Raw genomic sequence first — 25641 nt, 5'->3', positions numbered from 1 at the left:
GAGTGATCTCTCAACATCATTAGCACGGTACTGAGAGTCTCTCGTAATCGGTCATCGTCTCATACATGTACCTTGCAGTAGATATGTCGATGGAAGAGGCTAGGTTTATGGACAGCTGTGTTCCATGCTGAGGGTGATGTATTCCAAATTTCAGTCCAGAGTTCCCAGAGTAAACGACCTTGACCCATACACTGAAGGTGAATTCGCAGACGTCTTCGTGATACGTGGACGGCATTGCTACTGTGACAGGCCCTTGCAGCAGGATGTCCGAGGCTGAAAATTAAAGCGAGCGAGTGAGTATGGTTTTGTCGCTTTTAGCAAGATTCCAGCAATATCACTAGCATATTTTAGTCATGTGGGGAATCGAACCCGAGTTTTCGGCGTGACGATCCAACGCTTCAACCCTAGGCTACCCTACAGTCTCTGTAAATAAAAGAATGATGGGATAAAATACATAAGGACGTTATGGTGTAAATCGAATGAAATCTTTCTGAAAAAAGTTTCTGATTTCACTTACGACTGTTACAATTCCCTGTGTCAGTCTGAAGATGGAGTATGTTTAGCTAACGTCGCTTTGTGGCGACTGTGCCCGCTGGACAATGGCACCCTCGATCTTTCCAACGACAAGGAGTGTCGAACTTAACTTAGCTCGATTGGTGGGATATATATATATATATATATATATATATATATATATATGGGACGGTGTTGAAAACTTGTCCATCAAATTCACATACAAAGGTACGGCGAAAAGAACGGCTCTTACATGAAGCAAGTCTAGATTTCCCTTGTGGTCTTCCTGGGGCTCCTTTTCATTTATTATTTTTTTATTGTTACAAGCGAAATTAATTAAGCGCTAATCTAATAACGCATAAGAATAAGAATATTTCATTTATCAATGCTACGTCTGTAATGAATCGTTTTGATATTTTTCATCTCCATTACACGGCATCAGCTACAAAATACGTATGAACAGTATTTACGGATGCACTCCAGCAGAAACTTGGCAGCATTTCCCTGTGTCCTCATTCCCGGGGGACAGGCTATGCAAGACGCACCACCCTCCTGTGGCTGGTATGTACCAGGTGGACAACCGGAACACGGTGTCAAGCCCGTGGGTGAATAGTAGCCCGGGCGACACAGTTCTAGACATAGACACAGAAATACAAACTTATTATACACGTTCTATCAATGTAGGTCTACACAAGAATAATCAATCATTGGTACGTAATACAAATAACAGAAACACAGAATACAAATAACAGAACCATTGAATATCAATGTGATATACCAATGAATATCTATGTGATATTCATCAACCTTTATCTATGGAATCAATCCGTCTTTTCTGCTCCAAAGTAAAATGCATCATACTATTGTCACATAACTTCGAATTCAAATACAACAAAGCGACATTACCAAGTACCAAATAGTCATTAACTCATACAAAAACACATAAAACACATACGGTCCGCAGTAACTAAAGCTTAGTGTATGGGGCGGTTGTCAGCTTCTGTTTTCGGCTTCTGTGACTTGGCCGCCATCACATTTTGTCCTGGTGAGACGTGACTCATTTTGTTCAACACGACCATCATACAAAGCTGACTCACTTACTCACCAACACAGTCAGCTATGGTATTTCTCCCGTCGTTCAAGGTAATATGACCACTCGGACAGGATACACATGCAACAGAACCTGGTCTATCCTGGTACGATCCTTTCTGACAAGATTCACATTGCTTACTGGAATTGTAGAAAGTACCGCGAGGACAGGCAACTACAAACAAAGACATAATGGAAACAACCGACATTAGAGTGAGTGAGTTTAGTTTTACGCCACACTCAGCAATATTGCAGCCATATGGCGGCGGTCTGTAAATAATCGAGTCTGGACCAGACAATCCAGTGATCATCAGCATGAGCATCGATGTGCGTAATTGGGAACCGATGACGTGTGTTAACCAAGTCAGCGAGCCTGACCACTCGCCTCTTACGGCAAGCATAGTCGCCTTCTCTGGCAAGCATGGGTTGCTGAAGGCCTACTCTTCCCTGGGGCCTTCACGGGTCCCGACATTAGGTGAGGTGTACACGTTTGACACAAATATCTGAATGCAACGTGGATACATTAAACTTGCTAATTTTATTTGTTTTGTTTGTTACTTATAATTTTGTCTATGTCCGTATTCTGCTAGTCCGAAAGGCATATGACATGATAATGACGCTATAATATTGCATGTGTGTATCAAATTACGTTCTGTATTACTGAGTAAAGTGTAGAGAAATCAGTCACAATGTTTCGCACGAAAGTATTATTTTTTGTTCTGCAACTTCATATAATATATTTATGATAAATATAGACTTCATAGTAACTAATAGATTGCATATTTCATGAAACCTCTTTGGTAAATGGATGGGAAAATTTTCTATTAGTGATTCAACGGTCCGAGGGAAGAATGCAGTGATGCCTTTAAAGGTTACTAGGCTAATCCCATTCAATTTTGTCGTGAAGAAGCTTCCCTCGCTTTATATGTATTTTATATCAGGTTATGAATCGCGACCCCAAAAGTTAATATCAGCAACAGATCTTGTGAAATATTTCACCTCCAGTTACATTCTCACCTATTCTGCAAGGCTTCTTCTGAATGTTTATGTCTTTTACAATGTTTACGTTTAACCGTTTCCACATCTCTATAGAATTAGTTAGTTTACTGACGTCTTCTCACAGATTATAACAATTTGAAACCTGTTTGCAATGTTTTGTGTAAAACGACACTTCCCTTCTTTGAGAAATGGGCTAATGAGCAAGTGAGGGAATATAGTATTACGCCGCTCTTAGCAACATTTCAGTTATATCATAGTGGGGACACCAGAAATGGGCTTCAGACATTGAAGTGAGCCCAGGTCTTTAGCGTGACAAGAGGCTACCACACCACTTTGGGTAATTTGCTGACGGCTGTCTGCTTAATATTTGAACTTGCCTGAAATGTTGGTGTAACAAGCCATTACTGGACGTTAACTCTGAAAAGGTGGTTAGCTTATAGAACGGTTCAAAACAAAGTGTCATTATTTTATAATTACCTGCGGTAAAATCAACTCAACAAAAAGACGGGTAACCTGGTATGTTATTTTAATTAATATATTTATTTCCTTATTCAGTATTGCATAATTACACGATTATATTGTATTGTTTGCATGATTACTTAGTTTTAATACATTCCGTATGTTACTGTAAATGAAAGCACTATCACCTTGACATGTCCGAAGTGATGCAGTTGTAATAAGCCAGAATAAATGGAATTGAATGACATGATCGATTTGTTGTCATTCTATCAACCAATTTGATTGTGCTGACGACCCATTTTTTTAATTTCGGCACAGCAACTCGGTCTTTGGCGATTTTGTAAGAATCTACAAATGCCCCCCTACGTAGAGCCTGTGTATATGCCTCTTACACACATCGGAAATGTTGACAAAGGCGTTTGATACTTGTGAGACCTTTAAAACAGGACATATTGAGTGATGTGTTCGTAATTGTCCAGATTTCGATCATTTCAGTGATTCACCTTTACATGTTATATAGTAAGGGGTGGATGGTAAACCAGGACTTAGTTTATCAGTTTTCTTACCCGCAGTGGGGACCTGTGAATGAATGGTAAACCCATACTGACGCTGCTCATAAAATGTTGGGTTTTTATTATGTTAGTGGAAGTCACGGGCGTAATTATGATACAGAAAAACAAAAAAATTATATCGGAGTGGAAATGGGATTCAAACAGATTACTGGATCCTGATAAGGTAACAGGACCTTGCTCTGCACAGAGATTACACTGCGGAAAATTGCCCATCTCATGCAAGTGAGTTAAAAACGTACCACAGGCATTTTTGGATTTGCGGGCTCTCACAAAACCTTCGTTGCATACGGGCGAGGGCGATCTCTTCCTCACCGTCAGTGGTCGTATCTTCTGACCGGCCACAGAGAAAGTGCCCCTATTCTTGATAGCTGTTGCAATCTTCCCTAACTTCGCAATAGTCTTCGCAGCTACTTGTTCGGCTGATGCCAGCGGTGACTCTTCAGACATCAAATTGATCTCAAATACGATGAAGTTTATGGAAGCTCCACGGCGAACTCTTCCAAAGATTTCTTCAATACCTCGTCTTTTCCTCGAGCTCCCACACGTTACGTTCACATTCTGAACTATGCAGTACTTTCCGCTGCATAGGTTATTGTTCTTCAACATGTCGATGAAGTTCGTCTTCACTTCCTTTTCAGCGTCTTTGCATGGACCATTGAAGATGTAGGCAGCGGGTAGGGTCTGACCCCACCCTGGTACAGTTGCTGTTTACAGTGAAAAATGAAAGCTGTTGACATCACCAATAATGTGCTACTTACATATCTGAGAGAGTTTAGAAACCATATTTACAACGTTCTGCATTAAAGTCAGTGTAAGTGTGAGTGCGTATTTCGATCACACCTATTTCATAGTGCATTATTGCTTTTACTTGTGAATCGTTTGCACTTAGTAATCGTGAACTTATACCTTGAAATATTTTATATTTTACGGCTTGCAGACGCTGGAACGAATGTGATAATATGAAATTTGCATGTAATCGGCTGGATGCCTGGGTGTATGCATAACCGAGGCAGGGAGATGCGGCCATTATAAAGTAAAGGTCTTGAACACGAACAACTGAAATGTCCAATATGCTAAATGCGACATTCACTTGCTCCCTGATGACTTACGTTCACAGCCAGGCACGTTGTCTGAAGTCCACTTCCCACTGCTTATTGGGCAGATATAATACTTCTCAAAATCTCCTGGAACGTCATACCCTTTCTGGCAGAGGACGGAACACATCTGACCACCCAACCATTTGTCACAAGCCACGGCTCCGTGTGCAGGAGCGCTCAGTTTCGGACATTTAGGCACTGCCATTAAAATGACCATAGAAATATTACGATATGGAGAGAAAAAAGATTGAATTTCAAATTAACCTGATGTCTTGATTATTGATTACCCCAGCCGCACGAGGACATTTTGAAATGAAATCGCCAACGTGTGCAAATGTCACAAATACAGGATTGGTATGAACTGTCACCAGGTAAGGATCGATTACGAGTTACATGCAAAGTGTAGGTTGTCAAACATTTCAAACAAGTTATTTTAGAGACATTCTTTATAGTACCGCGTTGGTAGTACCTTCACAATATGGCTTGGGCCTTGGTGGTGTGTCTTTCTGTCCCCAGTCCCAGAAAGTGCCAGTCGTTCCAGTATCCGATGACGAGCATGTGATATAACTGCTGCCCTTAAGAGGAATGTCCATACCGCACTCGAGCTTACACTTGTTACCTTCAGCAAACGGAGGAACACAGCCAGGGATCTTCATGTGTTCATCATCTAGTGATGGAGGCTCACACTCAACACCTGAACGATCAAAAAAAAGTTTGACCCGCCTTGTAACGCTTGTCAGTTGTATCAAGAAGCAGTATTCATCACATTGAGGCAGGAATACGAGGCATTATTACTTTGTGGATCGCAATCAACTATGCCAAGGCTTTCTAGGTTGACTGTTCCTTTTTGTTTAAAATGTATGCGATAATTGGACTGCTAATTAGAAGTATTTGCTTGTGTATTCTTTGCAATGAACGTGTGCATTTGTCAAGATGAACACTGCTCTGAACATTTACATCAGTATATCCGCGGTGCGAAATCTTTCTTAATATCTACTCAGTATTATTCAGCAAAGTTGTATGAGTCATATCTGTTTGATACTGTCAACTAGTTATAGTACTGAACTATTTTCAAAGAGAAAAGAAAGAAAAACAAACAACAACAAAAACCAAAACAAACAAAAAACATTTGCTTATGTGTACAGTAACGAGTATGAATGAAACTATAATTTGTATACCATTAACTTACGTTCTACTTTTACCACAAAGCTGCAAGGTTCAGCTTTGTTTCCTTCTCCATCTTGGACGTTGAACTTGACGATGTGCGTCCCAACAGCAAACATTCCGCCGGTGACAGTCACACCAGGCGGCGCTTGTACACTCCCGACGATGTTAGAGTTGTCGGTGACGGTGAGCTTGGGCCACAGCACCGAGGTGGAGTTGGTGCCTGGACTTTCGGACTGGTGAATTGTCTGGGTGGGACAGTTGATGAACATTGGTGGTTCTGTATCTGGTGATCAAAATATAACACTTACGTCGTTCTGAAACTTCAAAGAAGCAAATGCATGGGAGGATCTGATTGTGGTTATGACGACATTGCCGGTTGGTAATCACGAGTTTCGTATCTGATAATCAAATAGTTTAGTCAAATGAGGGGAGGAGTTGGAAATAGTGATGAGTAGACTGTCAATAGATAAATATCTGACAATGTGTTGCTTTGTTTGCTGTCTAACGCCGCAACATTCCAGCTATTAGACTCAAGGAGGGGGTGCATCAAAGAATTTTAAAGAACGTCTTCAGGGGGTAATATATTGAGAGGGAAGGACACTGGGTTGAGAAATGCATAACCCAATGACCACGATTTGACATACCTTTACACTGGAAGTTGGTTTCTGTCCACTGCCCAGAGTGCGTGCAGCGAGTCATTAGGCCTTTGGACGCTGACCAGCCGTTCTCAGTATCACACTGCAATAAACACACACTGCCGAAGCTGTGGCCCTTGTCACACTTGAAGGGAAGGGCATGGGCTGGCGGCGTTAGGCTGCCACAATTATGAGCTGGAAATAATGGCAGAAGTCATTATAGATGCAATTTCGATTAGGATGTACTCAGTAGCTGCTTAAATTCGTGTAAACTGATCCAAGTAGTACGTCTAGTTCAATGCGATAAACTTCCGTGCACACACACACATGAGCTATAAATGTGTTGTGTCAAATGTATTCTCAAATATTTTTGTTTCATTCAGACTGTTTTCACAATTTGTTACCTTCACAATTTGGAGGATGGCCACTCCAGAACTGCATTTGTAGACACGTGATCCGTGGTAAGCCAATCATCAGGTGGCCCTTTTGACAACTGAATGTACATATGTCGCCATATTTGTTGCCTTCACAATTTATGCGGCCATTGGCTGGACTACGAAGCATTGGACAGCGTAGCACTGCAGTATAAAAGGCCCCAAACCCGATTAACTTCACGTGAAGGAAATATATCATAGTTACCAATTAGTACCAATTCCAAAACATGTTTGTATTTGTTTTGGTCTAACTTCGCACTGAGCAAAATGTCAGTCTGTAGATTTTCGCGTCAGGCCGGATAACCGGGTAATTCTTAATATAATCTATCTATACATTTGTATACGCTGACATACATCGACCAGGTCAGATATCGTTAGATATCGTCAGTCACTTCTTAGGACAGAAATGAGCTGCTGAAGGTCGATTCAAATCTGGATTTTCACGGGTCTCATAACAGCAATTAAACATACATGTATTTATCTAACACATGGTTTTATATTTATCCATGGGCTGATAATAATCAGTAGACTTGCAGTTATGGCATATGGTAAAGATCCTACGCAGCTCATAATATCACATCCAACAGTTTTCATAAAGACATGCATTCGGAGACTTCATGTTACGAAAATACTGTCATGATGCTAATGAAGCAACAGGCAAACCAACCACACGCCATAGTGCACGTCCAACGCAGATTATTCAGTATATGTTACATGCTTAATTAACACAAAGTATGATATAGGATGAAGTTCTCGAATGCTGTGCAGCCTGTTTCGTCAAGAATTAGGGTGGTGAGGTAGCCTTGTGGCTAATACAGTCGTGCTTTACGCCGAAGACCCGGGACTTCCATCCCCGACATATATATAATATATGAAGCCCATTTCAGGCGTCCCCCGTTGTGATATTGTTGGAATATTGCTAAAAGCGGCGTAAAAGCAAACTCACTCACACACTCATCCTGAATTCGTTGCTATCAGAGGTTACACAAACAACTGACTACATTCCTGTAACATTCCTGTTTCTGTTCAGTGACGTCCTTTCCGTAGGTTAGTAGGCTGCCGGGGCAGTATTACCTTTAACTTTGAACTTCATGTGACACTTTCTTTTAATGTTGTAGTGATCTCTCATCATGTACACTACTTTATGTGCCCCTTCGCCGAAACTACTGCCGGATTCTTTAGCTGTTATCATCTGAACCCTGCAATAGATTCAAGCGTCTATGAATAATCCTAAAATAAATAATCCTAAAGCGGATATTGCGTAAATGAATATTGTATATAGGAAGAATATTTCTACAGATTATGCTGAGATAATAATCAAGAATAGACATGAGTTATACATATTACCCTTTCAGTGGTAAAAAGTAGTTGTTCACCGAATATCTTTCGCCCTAATCACGCTTGTCCCGCCGAAGACCCGGGTTCGATTCCCCACATGGGTACTATGTGTGAAGTCCATTTCTGGTGACCCCTGCCGTGATATTGCTGGAATATTGCTAAACGCTCACACACAAATTACGAGAGAATAACTGTAAATGTAATCGGTCAAAGTATCATGTTCTCACCCATGTATCATTTCATCTTTTACTTGTCATTTGTAATAGTAAAAATAAAAAGGGAATCTTCTCCAACACACGTTGTAATTTGAAACGTTTTTTTTTTTCAGGAACTAAGTGGTTCTGAAACCGTGTTCTATTTCTACTTAAAAAATCAAATCAGGGTGAGAAATCAAATAATACTGCCTTCTCTGTTTGACAACACGTTTACGGTCCTCCCGAATTAAAAAAAAATCCTCGGGTAAATTGAAATGATTTTTGAGGACATAAACTCGATATGAAATTGTAGCTTGAGCAAGATCCTATCAGTCCGACATTTTAGGTCGCCCACGCTGTCGTGCATTACATGCATGTTCCATATCGCGTTTTCTGGTCCTTATTTGTAATGCCTTGCGTGGAATACAGGAGTAACCCAGGCCATCGTATCCAGTTCTACACTGTAAAGTCTTTCACGTGCTATATGCGTGCCCCATGCCATGTTTCTAATTCATACCAGTAACGTTTCTCACGTGTGCATTCTTGTCCCATGCATTGTTTCTAGTTCACACCAGTAACGTTTCCCACGTGCCCCATGCATGCTCCATACATTGTATCTAATTCACACCAGCAACGTCACCCAACGTGTCCCATGCACGCCCCATGCCTTGTATCTAATTCACAACAGTAACGTCACCCACGTGCCGCATGCATGCCTTATGCGTGGTATCTAATTCACACCAGCAACGTCACTTACGGGCCCCATGCACTGTATGCAATTTATACCAGTAACGTTTCCCACGTGCCCCATGCACGCCTCATGCAGTGTATCTAATTCATACCACTAACGTCACCCACGTGCCCCATGGACGCCTCATGCAGTGTATCTAATTCATACCAGTAACGTTACCAACGTGCCCCATGCACGCCTCACGCATTGTATCTAATTCACACCAGCAACGTCACTTACGTGTCCCATGCACTGTATGTAATTTATACCAGTAACGTTTCCCATGTGCCCCATGCATGCCCTATGCATTGTATCTAATTCACACCAGTAACGTTTTTCACGTGCCCCATGCATTGTTTCTAATTGATATAAGTAAATCTCCCATGTGATTTATGCCTTGTTATCTATAAATACCACTAACATTTTCCACGTGACCTGTATTTGCGTATGTCTGATTATCCAACCTATAACCACCTGCCTCATTTATTGTTATAAATTTCATACTAGTAACGTCTCCCACATGTTGCACGGGTCACCTCTGTGATATTATTCTATCCATATCCAAACGTACGTATCACACGACCTCTGAAGTATCTTTACCTGTAACGTTTCCCTTGCACAACAGGCTCGCCCCATGTCACCTTTGCGGTGTCCTGACCGGGGTCAGCGACGTAGGTCTTCTGTACACGTGGACATCTGATGGTGGGGCGGTAGAATTTCATGTGCCAAAAGACTTGAAATTGAAGATATATGTGAATAGGAATGTTCCAATTTGTAAAATATTGTTTTTTAAATTCAGTTTTTCAAAACATATTTTAATTAGAATATACTGAGTGGTTTTGTTTGTTTTTAAATATGAAACCATGTAGATTTTGCGAGGGCTTCCTGGAGTAAATTCGAGGATTTCTATTGCTATATTATTTTATCAATATGTCCATTAAAACACTTCCTTTGAATAAAATCTCGGGATGACCAAATTCACGCACAACATCATCTTTTACAGAGATAATGAGTAATTTATATGTATTTTAATATGACATGGTACTTAAGCTAGCTTTTGTGGTGTTTGGGGTACGGTCTCAAGAACACTTAGGATATTTATGCGACTGAAATGTTCTAAATGAAATCATCCAACCATTCAGAGAAAACTTGATACTGATAATGTATGTTTACAAGAATCAAAACCGTTTGACAAGTTTAATAATAAGGGCTCTTGTTATGCGCTGAATTCCGCACCAGGTAGGGGCACACCCAAAGCGCTACAAACTGAGTATTATCACCCTGGACAACCCAAGCTGCCTGTCAGGCGCTAGAAGGTAATAGCCACATGACTTATCCCACCGGGTACCCATTTTCTGTTAGATGCACATAGGCAAACTTGAACAAGCTGAGGTGACCACATGTCTTGCATGCGCTTAGTTGTGGGGCAGGATTTAAGTCTTAGAAATTCGCAGGAGTCCAGCTGCTACATGCTGTCATCCATCTCACGACTCCCCGAGCCTGCCGTTGCTTAGCTTCAACTATTCGTGACCTAGGCTCTATGCGCAGGACCAAGCACTAGTTTAAAAGAACAGTTTTGTGTAAATGTGAGAGGTGACTGACAAACACTTACATTTATGTCTCCGATGACAGCCGTAGCATGTCCATGTTACTGAAAAGATGAATGACAATTGTGAGAGTATGACTAAAAATCCGCAACGAATCACAGTTAATGACATTTTTAAGTTTCAGATTTAAGTTAATATACTCATTTCAAAATTATGGTTTCGTGTGGTGTAAAGCTACATCTCTCTAAACTGGACAACGTAAAACCGAAAAATTCGAAGGGTTACTGTCATGAAAGTAATCTGCATTGAATATTTTGGTCCATTCATATGATTTTCACTGCTATTTTACTGCAAAAGGAGTGCTTCTGTGAATGGTCAAAACTCTGCGTTCTTGTGTACTGTCTATTAATGTTTTATTAATTAAGGCGATATCACTGCGGGCGGATTCGGGATTCGAACTGCCTCTGATAGCACTATTCCAAGTATATAACCATGGCCTGTAATCAACCGAATTTGGACCAGGCAAATCCATTGATGGTGTCAACAGTTATTTACACTGTATAGATACGATGAAACAGTCATTGATCAGGACCATCCGATCCATATGGAAGTTTAATTAGACCTGCGTTTGACTCAAAAATCGACCGATGAAGTACAATCTAACTCGAAAACTAATAAACATATAATACACAATGAAACGCGTATCATAATCAAAACATCAGACCAACTTTGTGAGGTTTGGGCAGAACTTAGGCCCCGAAAATGAAAAAAAGGTTGTTTAACAAACTGCCATTAAATTATTGACACAGTTCACTGTTTGTTACTAAGGAGGGACGCAGAGAAAGGGATAGCCAAGGGGAGTTCTGGCTGTTAGAAATGTTGGAACGTCGCATGGGTAGTGATCGTTAGAACATGCCTCAGCAGCACGTCTGTCGTCATAGAGATACCAATGTACTCTGCAGTGATGCAACAGTATTCATGTAAGGTCTGTCAAGAGAATGCTCGTTTCTGCAATAACATAGGTTTTGATGACGGAATACTACTCATGGAGTTCTTTCCAGGAACAACAGGAACGTCTGACCACCTTATCTCTCCAGTTTAGTAAAGACAATTGTGCTTTTCAAGTAACAATGGTATTCCACAGGAACAACTCATGCGTATATATTTTTGTATTATTAAAAAAGATTTACTTTGGGCACAAAGACTGCTTCAAATACCTCATATCCCTCGCTGTGACATTGCTCGAATATTGCTAAAAGCAGAGTGATATTAAACTCACTCACTCATTCCATAATTTTCGAAAAAGGTAACGACTGACATCGGTTGATCAAAGCTCATAAAAAGGTAACATCCTTCCATTAAAATCTTTTTTCTCTCTCGGCATTACATCTCTCAATCTAAGATTTTTTTAGGATGTATCGTGTTCAAGCCTGCTTTCAAGCCTAATCTTTGATTCCATTAACCACACATCTTTTCTGCATTGCCGATTGTATTACTTGTAAAATAATCGCTTGCTTGATTCAGCTCCTAAGTGGCTTTCCTTGGCAAATGTGCAGCTATGTCAGATGACTTAGTGATTAATCAAGTTTTGAGTCAGCCACGTGTAGTTCTATACATGTCATGGCTGGTGTTGTTAAACCACTGAGCCTAAGGTTGAGTGAGTTTATTTTTACGCCGCACTCAGCAATATTCCAGCTATATGGCGGGGTCTGTAAATTGTCGAGTCTGGACCAGACAATCCAGTGCTCAATAACACGAGCATCGATCTGCGCGATTGGTAACGATGACATGTGTCAACCAAGTCAGCGAGCCTGACCACACTATACCAAGTATACTCGCCTTTTATGGTAGGCATGGGTTGCTGAAGGCCTATTATACCCCGGGACCTTCATGGGTTCATTGAGCCCCTGTCACCCTTGGTACAAGTGGGAGAGGTTGGTAGGAGATGGGGTGGGGGCGAGACAAATAGAATGAATTCTTTATTATGGATTAAAAACTTCACAAATTTCATTTGACGCTAACCGAACCGATCAAGATGAATGTAGTGCAAGATAGCGCTCAACGCTGTTTATGAGTAGTGTCGTGAAGAAATGTCCTCCAGGAATATAGATAAAAACATAGGTTATTACAGAGGTAACGGAAAGCACCACAACTTGTGTAAACAATGAGAGTGTAAATACCAGGGGTGACTATTGAGAGGGAAACATGCTGAACTTTTGCAATAAATTGCTATATCGATACTAGTCTATTGCAACCAACGTTTTACTGTTGCGATATTCTTTTCTCTTGGAATTGTCTCATTTGAAGACCTTTCCCATATGAATGTATGGTTTATATGAAACAAACATAAGTTGATGTAGTTTCGATCTCTTTTAATAACTGGCGAGAAACTTTAAATCAAGATGAAGTAATCATTTAAAACATAAACTCAATGAAGCTGCAATCTTCACTCAAACATGCTGTATTTTGCGCTTCGCATTTATCAACGGATGTCAGGTACTAAACTATGAATAGTCAAATATATTATCGCTTCATCGAGACCCGTGAAGGTCCCGGGGTAGAATGGGCCTTCAGCAACCCATGCTTGCCACAAATGGCGACTATGCTTGTCGTAAGATACGACTAACGGGATCGGGTGGTCAGGCTCGCTGACGTGGTTGACAAATGTCATCGGTTCCCCATTGCGCAGACCGATGCTCATGTTGTTGATCACTGGATTGTCTGGTCCAGATTCGATTATTTACAGACCGCCGCCATACAGCTGGAATATTGCCGAGTGCGGCGTAAAACTAAACTCACTCACTCGTTTCATCGATAGTCTTTCGTTTCTACCATCGAATAGTTGCTCTCGGTGACTCAACAATTGCAGTCATCGATAGTTCGATGCACCGTTAAAGCCCTAGTTGATATAGTGGCGGGAACCTGGTGGTCTGGAATCTGACGTTTAAGATTAAAATATTGAACTCTCTGGACAATAATTTGGTAAGGTAAAGTTTTGAGGCTGTCGTGTTTTCTCAGTAGCACCGGGCGGTTGGGTACCGTAGAGGTTAAAGCATTCATTCGTCACACCAAAGACCCGGGTTTGATTTCCTACGTAGGTACAATGTATGGAGCCCATTTTCTGATGTTCCCTCCCGTGACAGAACATTGCTAAAAGCTGCTGAAACCTAAACTCATTCACTTTCTTAGAACAGCACATGCAGAACATCGATTTTTCTTTGGTGTTTAGCAAAGCATTTGCATTGTGTTTTCTTATGCTCTCTGTAAACAGCGTTTCGTCTGTTTCTAAGTCACACGTCTCAATCGATTATGAATCAGCAATCACTGAGTGCCGTCATCCTTACAACCTTCAGAACAGTTCTACACTTGTAACATGCCGCACTTAGGATGTTACAAGATTTCAAGTACAACTAGCTGTTCGATTCACGAATGTTTTGTTGTCGGTTCGAACTATGTTTTTTCTGCATAGTTCGAATAGGCTTTTACCTGAAGCACAATAAAAAATACACGCCCTCGCAGAAAAATGTTTGGATGAATTAAAACGAAAGTTTGAACCATTACTTACCAAATGCGAAGAAGAGGACGCCACGTAAGAGCATGTTTCTCAGGTCCTATATTTGCAGGCGGTCTCTTTTCTTGTAAGGAATTGAATACAAAATTCTACTAGTATCAAATTACTGAATCTGATGGTAAAATCTGACGTCACCCAAACAAACTATTCTGTGTAGAAATATGTACACCAATGAACAATTCTTCAGTTACAGTATTGCTATTTTGCACGAAGCAAATCCCTTCTAACACTCTTAATATACATCAACACGACCTGCATGTAGAATAAATGCATGAAGTAGAACGTGGGTGACCTTCATCAGATTACAATCTGGAAGGCCATTATTGTTTCAGGGAACATGTTTAACTAAAACATATTTGTTTGGGGGGCAAGGTCCAGAGCCTGTATCGTAGCTGGGTTGTTGCCATTTCTCCAAAACACATGTGCCTTTTTTATCAAACTTCCCAAACCGTTAGACGAAGTGTTCGATCAAGGTTACAACACTCAATGTCTAAGTAAAGTTATTAAAATGTCTCGTGCTGGTCATGTGGATAACGTTTCGAAATTGGACACGCCAGTGACACACACGCGAACCACGCATATTTCAGATTAACAATAGACCAGACCTTACATATGTTGATGACAGGTGCCACCGGTGGAGCAAGATATGTACACCATGTCGCGAACACCTGGTGTCATGACAAGTTTGACCGTAATTCATATTATACATATCATCATGGTATAATCGGATTTGAACAATCGACGCTGTTGTGATTGCTTTATGTAATGAAATATGTAAGAAGAGAAAGACGATCTGCAGATACTTGTTCTTACAGGCCTACTTTATACTTAAGGAAGAGAGCTTTTACGGATGTTAACTTCTTTGTTATGAGGAACACAACGTTTCAGAGTCTATATACTCCGAAACGGTATGTGTCTCATAATAAAGACGTTGACATCCAGAAGACAGTTATGCCTTATGTGTATCTCTAAATGGCACCCTGAGGACCTGATGTAAGAAACTGAACGATCGTGCTTAATACCACTTTTACTTTTAACCGAAATGTAATAAAAACACCTTGTTTCATCCTGATTCCACCTTGCAAATGTAATTACTCATTGATATTTGTCCGAGGTTACAACACTGTGCTTGTGAAACAGATCCTGTGTACCGTAGCGCAATGGTGATCGTATCTCCCATTCCTCAACATAGATTTACATCATTTCTAACATACAACTGAGACTGCTCTGTACAACGGTACCCTGCTGACAATTGTCATCAAGTGACGGATAACTTTACTTTTCATAATGTGAAAACACGTACGTCACAATATCAATCACCAGTTTGACTGCGTCAGGCTCGATGATATACAGTGTTCCCAGAAATTATTGAGAAAATCTTTGTTTTTTTTCTAATGATGCTAAGATTGGAAAAAGGGCTTTCACTATGCACTAAGCATACTAAATAAGGGAGACAACTCTTGAAGGCTTAGAAGGCAGCTCATTACGTCAAGAGTTATCTCCCTTGTCTGAGCAGACGGCTTCCTGTGTTGACATGGCAGAATTTACAGCAAGAGAGAAAAGAAAGCTCATTCTAGATGATTTTGAAAGGGGTGAGGCTGATGCTAAAATGTTAGCTTGTAGACATGGTATTCCTCTGTCTACAGTATACAGAACTTTGAAGAATATTCAAACAGGAACCGGGATAGAGCACAAAGCAGGGGCAGGTCGGCCTAGGAAATTCAGTGTTGTGGATCGCCGAAGACTTGGGCAGATTGTGAGTAGGGGCAAATTGAAAAGTGTTGAGAACATCAGAAATGAAATGATTAGCAGAGGAAGTCCTCAGGTATGCAATGAAACAGTTAGGCAGGAATTACAGAGACTTAATTGGGTGAAAAAACGTGGAATTCCCTCGCCGTTGATGAAAGATGCACAAAAGGAAAAACGTTTAAACTGGTGTCAGGCTCATGAAAATCAAGATTGGGATAATGTTTTCTTTTCAGATGAAAGTTCTGTTTGGCATTTCCCTAAATGTGTGAAAATTTGGACCAAAGATACTGTCAAACCTATCTACCAGCGACCAAAACATAGCCCGAAGTTTCACATGTGGAATGGCATATCGGCTCGCGGAGTGACGCCATTGTGTGTTTTCACGGGAAACTTGACAAAAGAAAGATACGTTGACATTCTAAATGGTCACCTTCTTCCGACAGCACAAACATTGTATGAAGATGATTGGATTTTCCAGCATGATAATGACCCAAAACACACTGCGCGCTACACAAAACAGTGGTTGTCGGGCGAAAATGTTCAAGTTTTAGACTGGCCCAGTTACAGCCCAGACCTAAACCCAATTGAGAATGCGTGGGGAGTCATGAAGGACAGAATAAACCAAAAGGGACTGAGAAATATTGAAGATATGAAGGCCGAGGTGGTCCAATATTGGGATACCCTGTCACACGAGTACCTACAAACTTTGATGGGTAGTGTGCCCAGGCGTATTCAGGCATGCATTGCTGAGCGAGGAGGTCTAACAAAGTACTAAAACAAGACTGAGACTGTAAAAGGATGATGTTTTAACATGTTTATGTAAGTAAAACGCCAGAAGTTAATAAACGTAATGAGTTACATGACGCAACATGATTCTCAATAATTTCTGGGAATACTATATATCTCGCCGTTAAACAGTTTGACATTGCTGAACAGCATTAAATACCACCCCTATCATCACCACTCTACCAACATATCACTATCATAAACAATTATATTAAACTGTCAAGCAGTGATAATCTACGTTGTGCGCTTCTCTCAGTCGTAATTATTATTATTTATTAGTATAGAGCGACTCAGCTTGTCGTAAGAGGCGACTAACGGGATTGAGTGGTCAGGCTAGCTGACTTGGTTGACACATGTCATCGGTTCCCAAGTACGCAGATCGATGCTCATGTTGTTGATCACTGGATTGTCTGGTCCAGACTCGATTATTTACAGACCGCCTCCATATAGCTGGAATATTGCTGAGTGCGGTGTAAAACTGAAACTCACTCACTCACTATTAGTATAGATTATTTATATAGCGCTCATATCCATGCAATTATTGCTTGCTCAAGGCACTGGTATTTGTTTCCCCTCGATCACTGAGATGTCGATTTCAGCGTCACATCGTATTATCAACCTCAACTCCCTGGGAAGTACACAACTCTTGCTGCCACTAGGCGCACCTCATCCTAACGAGGTACCCAATTCACAGGTGGGTAGACTTGGACACATAGCCACAGTACTTTGTCCAAGTTCACTGCACGTTGCTGTACCCGCAACTAGGTGTATGCACGTATTCATGTGGCCACAATACGGTCATATACCAACGGATTCGTGGGTTCTTTTAAATGCACATGGTTGTGAAATGTACTCTAAGTTGACTCCAAGGTTTTCACACCCGGTCACACGGTATGGTCGCATGCGTCTTTCTAGCAGTGTTACCAGAACTGGTAGGCGAGGGTGAGCTGCTACAAAAAGGCGTACATCAGTCCGTATTACCCGAGGGAGAAGCATACAACATGTTGATCGTATCCCCATGTTTAATGTTCAAAATGTCCTTTTATTTAATTTTTAAGATCGCTACCAACTATATGACATGAAAACAAAATGGCGTCTGCCTCTTGACAGGGTTTTTAATATCTGTGAATCATTTTCTGGCAAGCTTAAAACGGCACTAAAAATAGTTAATAACGTTTAAGTTGGGTGTGCAAATCCAATGTAAAAAGTCTAAATAAAGCAATGAAATTCGATAAAATAAATGTGTATATAGTAAACTAAAAAACGAACGATTTTCGAACTCCGGGCACTGCATGCGTCATATATTGACGTCATATGATTATTAGCGATTTACTTCTCAGCGGGGAGTTTGACAGTTACGGTGGCAGCGGGCAGTATTTTTTCCAGTAGTCACTCTCCTTGGAGAGGTGACACGGAGACTTGTTCAAGCGTCATTTATCAATGAAATTTAAGTAGTTTACGTAAAGGTAAGATAAAGGGTCCCTTCATTGACAAAGAACGTTAGCGAACAAGGAACCTGATATGGAAAATCAAACACATGTCGGCCTAGTAGCCGAGTCTTCATCGGGAATGTCATGTTCTTTCACCGCAAAGCCGAACTGAGCTCGGATTCCTTGATAGTAAGAAAAACAGGGGTAACACCGTCCGTTACATTGCCCATGCATCACCGAGTGATTGGAAGAGAACACAGTGGCAGCTGGTCCTGTGAGAGTGCTTTGACTGCTTACTTTGAAGCTAGTTCCTTCAAGATTTACATGCACCGTGCCGCAGTCTGGTCCGGCGTCTGAACTGCAACCTATAGTACGCCCGTAAGGACCAGGTTTACACGACCATTCTGCAAAGGTGTGGACCTGTACAATTTGAAGATTGCCCAAGTTAATTTTGATCTTGGTGAAGTTTGTTCGTCCACAGTAGAAGCTGTAGCACCCTGTTGGCATCACTGAGTAGTTGTCCTCCTGGAAGCTGACGAAGTGTCCAGGAGTATCAGATGACATGTCATGGCAGTAGATCTTCACCCTGGCGTTGTTGTACTTCTCCAAGACAATCCAATATTCTCCATCACCGTAGGCATTGTTGCAAGTCTTCACCTGGTTGCAGTCTGTGATCAGCACACAAGAGAAGTTCGTCCACCACCCATCAGACTGGCAGACGCTTCTACCCCGTGGATTAAACGGAAGATCACACACATACTTCACTTCCTCCCCGATCTTCCACATCTTCTGACTCTGGGCGTTCTGAAACCATACAACACATCTCATATCATATCAGCCCATCTCAATGCTAAATGAAATTTGTTGGGCCTATGAATTATTATCCTCCGCAACGTGTTTGCCGAAACAGTCGTGTGTTGGTCTCCGTCCGACCGTGTTAGCATTCAGTGATTTATTGTATTCTAATTGCCTGTCCAGAAACTAAGAGTTAATATCTGCTTTTGATGATAACTCCTAATGACAACAATATATTTCCCAACAACTGTTTAAGAGCTTCTAGTTAAAAAATAGTATTTTAAAATTAACTGGCACAATATGGTTAGGTCGATATCCATCGTGTACGGACTGTAGACTAGAGTTCCCTACCTTGTACCGTAACTCAGTTTTTCTGTCTCGCGTTTGCGCAGAACATCTGCTGTCTAGCGTGTTAGTTCGTTCATCGATAAGCATCTTCACACATACAGTTATGTTAAGAGTGTAATGTACCAATAAATTATCTGTTTTTATCTAAAACTATCGTTATTGACATGTTTTCGTACATGCTACGCAGTTAGGCTGATAATATAGATTGTCACAACTGTTCGCCATGTTCTAAAACTTTGAAATAGCGATGTGACATATACGTTTCTATTTCTGTTACAGTGTCAGTTTGATATATGTTCCACATTGTGAACGATTTATGTGTGTGTGGCATGGTAAATCTTCCTACTTCGGCTATGGTCTCCAATTTTACTCAAAAGTCTCACATACGCCCTGTCGCTGTTTTGTAATTTTAGCGATGCCCTGCCAACCTTTCATACTTTTACTTTTCTTACATTTCGTAATCTTATAAACATTGATGTTGTATCTATGTATTGAAGAGAAAAATAATTGCATGAACTGTTTCCAAACAATTATTTCTTAGTACGTATTGTTTATTTTCATAAACTGCCATCGAAACGCCCAAAACGAAAAAAGAACCTCATTATTCAAGGAGAAAAATATGTCTTGTTGACACATTGTTTTTTGGCACATTTGATTCCTGTATGACATTTTTATATACACTGTCATATCCTCAAACGTATCTGTTATTAGACAAAGTACCACTATTAAGTAACCATGCCCCATTAAAGATAATGTTTTTCCTACTTAGACTGAACCAATTCCAGTCAAAGTCGAAAGTCTACCATATGCCACATAAATAAATCATTCATCAATTCTTTCTGTAATTAAATGTAGTAATGGAAATGTAGTAAACTTATACCATTTGCATATTTATAGTTAACAGGAAGTATTTGTGGAATAATTATTTTCGTTTTAGAATGCTGATCAAGAATAAATATAGTAGACTTCCTAAAAATTTCCGCAAAATACTTGTTTAATTTGTCATGATAATTAGATTTGGACTATTAACACATATTTCTGGACTACTTCAATTCCCAAATCTTGCATTGAACGAAATACATTATTGAAAGAACACTTGTCTCTAATACTGGACTGTTAACACATTTTCAAGACTAAATTTGTCGACAATTATTTGAGTAAATTAAATTAATAAATTGTCAGAATGTTAAAATGTTAACCTTTCAGTACTGGACTGCTGACATGCTATCGCGGCCTAAAGAGCTTTGAAAAGAAGTTGCTGGAGTCGGAAGATTCAGTCGAGTTGCGTACGAAAAAAGACAAGTGGATTTAACCATTCAGGATCGCGCTTGTAATATTCAAATACCAGATCGGCCATTTTCATGCCTCCCTTATGATTCCATTAACATTCTCCATGTTTTACATCATGGTACCAGTTAAGGTACCAGTTAAGGTACCAGTCGTTATTCAAACAAAAACAGAGAGGGTACTGAATTTCATATTTGACAGCAACTTAAAGCGTTCTGTCACGAGAGAAAAGAATCTGGTCTTGGCCAACAGGCGGTATCGTTACTCTTTCAAGTTATTATGCATCCTGTGCAATTTCAAATCAATTAATAAGCTTCTTGCCGCTACACAAATGAGTTGTGTATAAGAATATAATATATGATAACTTTATAATCAATTTAGACTGAAGACCATGTTAACAATGCGGTAGGATCAGACTATAAAACTTGTTTGAACAAAGTTTGCAGGTGGTTTTGGTGGCGTTTCTTTTGCGGTTCAGTATATTTCGTTAAGCAATATGGATCTCTATTTCGATAAGCAATATGGATCTCTATTTCGATAAGCAATATGGATCTCTATTTCGACAAGCAATATGGACTTCTGTTTCGTTACGTTATTTTGACCTCTGAGATCTGTAATGATAGTTAGCCCTGGTGTCTCACCATGTATCTGAATATAACATCACCGGAGCGTATACCATAAAATTTTGCAGAGTTGAGGACAGTTGAGGTCACATTTATCTGCAGAAGTCGTTTATGTTCGTCAACATTTGTGTTCATGTTTGATGACAAGTGTTTTAGAAGGCTATTGGGTGTTTAGTCCACATAAATTGAAAGTGTTGTGTTGCCGGTGAACGGTCGCAGTAATGTTAAGTAATTATACTTCAAAATTATAAGGTGGGCATGAGTCATTGAATTTGTACATGGCAGGGCGGGGTGACTTACTTTGAAAATAAATCAAATTCGGAGTGGGGGTATGTGTAGATAGATTTGAATTATGGGTGGTACGGCCCTCACATGTTTTGGAGTTTTGTGATATTATCATGAAACAAATCCAAGGAAGACACAGATATTCTTTTCTAACAAATGGTGCACTTCTTAAAAATGACCTGAAACGTCTCACGTTTATGGGGTTATATGACTTTATTTCTAATTTCTTCTTAATATACACAACATACGTGGTTCTAAAAGATATCTTAAAGTGAAAAGAACACGTCATCGTCTACCCACCCACTCAACCGATCCTCGAATTACTGGTGTCACGTGATAGGAAGGCATATACGATTTGTATATATCATTAAACAATCTGTCAATGTGTTTTACTTTACTTATCATTCATTGTGGGCAGGTCTCACAGAGAGAAGCGGGCTTAATTCTTAAGGACAAAAATCAACAAAGACAAAACAACAGAACAACACAGATGCCTCAGTCACTACTGTTTCCAAATAGTTAATTTGGTATTGTTCATGATATGTAACGCGCAACTTATTTGTAACATCATATAGTCATGTAGTCATATAGACATGAAAACAAGGGTGATCGTTTTAAAGATATCTGTCAACAACGGACAGAATAATAGGTGGGTATATCAATTTTCAAAATAAAACCAACCTGACCATAATTATGATAAGAGAATGACCCGTGAAGATTCCGGTGTAGAATATGCCTTCAGCAACCCATACTTGCCATCAAAGGTGACTATGCGTGTCCTAAGAGGCGACTAACTATCGGGAGGTCACGCTCGTTGATTTGGTTGACACATGTCATCGTATCCGTAATGCGTAGATCGATGCTCATGCTGTTGATCACTGGACTGTTCAGTTTCGATTAATTACAGATCGCCGGCATATAGATGGAATATTGATGAGTGCGGCACAAACTCACTCATCCACTCAAAGGTTTATTGTGATGAGTACATAATGTTTGTGACTCATATTTGAAAATCGTTACGCTTGTCTGAAGTTCATATTTATGTCATCCCAGTACACACTCATCAAAATGGAAAAGAGTTCATTCTGAGCACAACAAATTTATAGAATGCTCTTGACCTCAAACTATTTTGTCAGTGAATCACTTGCTTTAAATGGTCTGAGTCTTTTAACCTATATTAAGATCTATGACTCATGTTTCAGGTGCTAGTAGTATCTGCTGAACAAGATCTGTAGAGGCCCTGAGTCGATCTTACCAATCTTAAATATTGATGTACAGATCCTGAACTGATGCAATCATATCCATTAGTGCCGTCTTGACATAATGGTGATGACAGGGAATTATGTCCTATTGTACTCAGACACAATCCTGTAATCTGAAGTGATCTGAATGACACTTCAAACCAATAAAAAGGCATTGTTACAGATTGATTTTTCTTTACAACGTCCGTATGGAAATTATAAGAACAACTGTAAGGATTGTCTCGTGGCTACACCATTATTTGCCAAATCAAGTTCAGGGTGTCAAAGGTCGCGTATTGAGATTAATTAAATATGTTTCGAATTTCAAATAACACAAACCGCCTTTCTAAAAACTGGTTTATTAAAAGTTTTAGTGCTCTGTATATTTGTATACGCTTTGAAATATCTGACGATAGAATTCGAATTGCATGATGGTAGACTGTATTGTTATCTTTCATCAACGTATCCCTGTTTCATCAAGAACGTTTAGGTTCGACAAGGACAGAATTATTACTGATGTACATTATGCAATTATTGGAGAAAAGCTTTTATCATACAACTGTTATAGATGATGTTATGGATGACGTTATGGATGATGTTATGCATGATATACATGATGTTATACATGTTATACATGATGTTATACATGTTATACATGATGTTATAGATGATGTTATAGATGATGTTATACATGATATACATGATGTTATACATGATGTTATAGATGTTATACATGATGTTATAGATGATGTTATAGATGATGTTATACATGATATACATGATGTTATACATGATGTTATAGATGTTATACATGATGTTATAGATGATGTTATAGATGATGTTATACATGATATACATGATGTTATACATGATGTTATAGATGTTATACATGATGTTATAGATGATGTTATAGATGATGTTATACATGATATACATGATGTTATACATGATGTTATAGATGTTATACATGATGTTATAGATGATGTTATAGATGATGTTATACATGATATACATGATGTTATACATGATGTTATAGATGTTATACATGATGTTATAGATGATGTTGTACATGATATACATGATGCTATTGATGATGTTATACATGATGTTATATACGAGGGTGAAGTGGGATGGCAATCCGCAATCGGGATGACTGAGTAAGTTTAATTTTACGCCGCATTCAGCAATATTACAGCTACATGGCGGTGGTCTGTAAATCATCGGACCTGGACCACACAGTGCAGTGGTCATCAGCATGAGCATCGATCTGCACAAATGGTCAGTATCTTAGCACGCCTTAGGGACGAACAACATCACCTTCACTGACAAGGCTATCCCTGCTCTGATTTTCCGGACATGCGTATCACATACGATACGTCTCATGCCTGTTAAACGAATTAAATCCATTGCTGTACTCACCAGTTCAATGCTTGCATTCAGGACTGCAGGTGGGTTGGAACATAGACACGTGTAGTTGTCCCCTTTCTCCCGGCACACTGATGTTGAAGGACAGGAATGGCCCTCGCACTTTCCCGCAATGTTTCCCGTCCAGGACTTGATGTCCGAATACACGTACTGCGAAGTGGTCGTGAGGTTTGCGCCAGATGTCCCTTCACTGGCGGTGTCCAACAGCTCACACTGACCAGCGTTCAGGTTGAAGTTGAAGGATTGGCACCCGGATCTCAGTTTGCATTCCTTGACACACTGAAGGAGACTGTAGTTGTTCAGGACCACAAACGATTCCACTTCGAGCCGAGTGTTTTCTTGCAAGAACATTTTGAAGTTTGTAAAGTCAGTGCAAGTTTTCCATGCGGTGGCCGTTAGGATCCCAGTGAAAATTACGAAAGCTCTCATTTCGGACTTGAGTATTTTTGTACAATCGTTCGTTTCACAAGTAGTTTACGTATAATCACACGCAAACTTTACGGATCGCCTATTGATTAGCCTGTGACTCCACCGTAAATCATGGATGGTGCACCACTGAAAACCTCTCAGATATCAACTCCTACAGAGTTGCACCGAAACTGTCTGGGAGCGAATCACGCTTGCTCTCAGCGGTAGCCGGGCTTACTTAGTAACATTGTTTATTGAACTGGTTAAATGTATGTGCAGACAGTTTATTCTTGCAACGAAGCGATATTTATGTATATCTACTTTATGTTTCATGCTTGCATTTAGATAGCATGTTGTGGTGTAAACGTGTACCTTGAATGCCACAGAACGCCACCGGAGTGTAAAGAAAGTTCTGTTCAGTTACAAACTGTTTGGAAAAAAATCTACCAAATCACCGTTCAATTACGGTGAAAATAGTGAACAGACGGTTCGTAATCGGCTACGCAGACGGGACCTGCATGGCCGAAGCCCACTTCTTATCCCATGGTTGACGACCCAAGAGCGACAGACCTGGACCAAGCGTCAGTCAACAAACGTAAGGGGTGGATCAGTAATGTTGTAGGGTGGAATCACTGTGATACCTTTACATGTAATTCACGCATGCATCACTGCTCAGTACTTCTGTGATAACATGCCGGAGGCAAACGTGTCTCCGTCTGCGTGTCGACATTGACGTAGTTTTATGTTTCAAGGGAAGACCAACAGATCATAAACACTTTTCATGACCACCATTCAGTTTAGAGTTGTCTCCCATCGAAGATGCCATGTTGTACTCAGACTCAGAGGGCGGTGGGGTAGCCTAATGGTTAAAGCGTTCGCTCGGCATGCCGAAGACCCGGGTTCGATTCCCCACGTGGGT

General features: G+C 40.2%; 2 protein-coding genes across 2 annotated transcripts in view; both read right to left on the bottom strand.

The window, feature by feature from the left end:
* LOC137297916 (sushi, von Willebrand factor type A, EGF and pentraxin domain-containing protein 1-like) overlaps positions 1–14373 on the bottom strand; it is a 28261-nt gene extending 13888 nt beyond the window's left edge. Inside the window, exons 1-13 of the mRNA XM_067829908.1 lie at positions 14340–14373; positions 10840–10878; positions 9828–9960; positions 8040–8164; positions 6936–7109; positions 6541–6726; positions 5919–6179; positions 5199–5423; positions 4742–4927; positions 3872–4336; positions 1619–1777; positions 984–1145; positions 72–273 (exon numbers count right to left, since the gene is read on the bottom strand). Of these exons, the coding sequence (XP_067686009.1) occupies positions 72–273; positions 984–1145; positions 1619–1777; positions 3872–4336; positions 4742–4927; positions 5199–5423; positions 5919–6179; positions 6541–6726; positions 6936–7109; positions 8040–8164; positions 9828–9960; positions 10840–10878; positions 14340–14373 (2351 nt within the window). The remainder of the gene's footprint in view (positions 1–71; positions 274–983; positions 1146–1618; positions 1778–3871; positions 4337–4741; positions 4928–5198; positions 5424–5918; positions 6180–6540; positions 6727–6935; positions 7110–8039; positions 8165–9827; positions 9961–10839; positions 10879–14339) is intronic.
* Positions 14374–17977: 3604 nt separating this feature from the next.
* On the bottom strand, positions 17978–24743 carry LOC137298932 (A disintegrin and metalloproteinase with thrombospondin motifs 9-like). Its single transcript, XM_067831316.1, has 2 exons — positions 24309–24743; positions 17978–19114 (listed from the first exon to the last, which is right to left on the bottom strand). Exons 1-2 carry the CDS (start codon positions 24741–24743, stop codon positions 18410–18412), a joined length of 1140 nt encoding a protein of 379 aa, XP_067687417.1. The 3' UTR covers positions 17978–18409.
* Between the last annotated feature and the right edge of the window lie 898 nt (positions 24744–25641).

Source organism: Haliotis asinina, chromosome 10 (assembly GCF_037392515.1).
Source record: "Haliotis asinina isolate JCU_RB_2024 chromosome 10, JCU_Hal_asi_v2, whole genome shotgun sequence".
NCBI classification, from domain to species: domain Eukaryota; kingdom Metazoa; phylum Mollusca; class Gastropoda; order Lepetellida; family Haliotidae; genus Haliotis; species Haliotis asinina.
The sequence above is the reverse complement of the archived record's forward strand: the minus strand, read 5'-3'. Positions and strand labels throughout refer to the sequence as shown.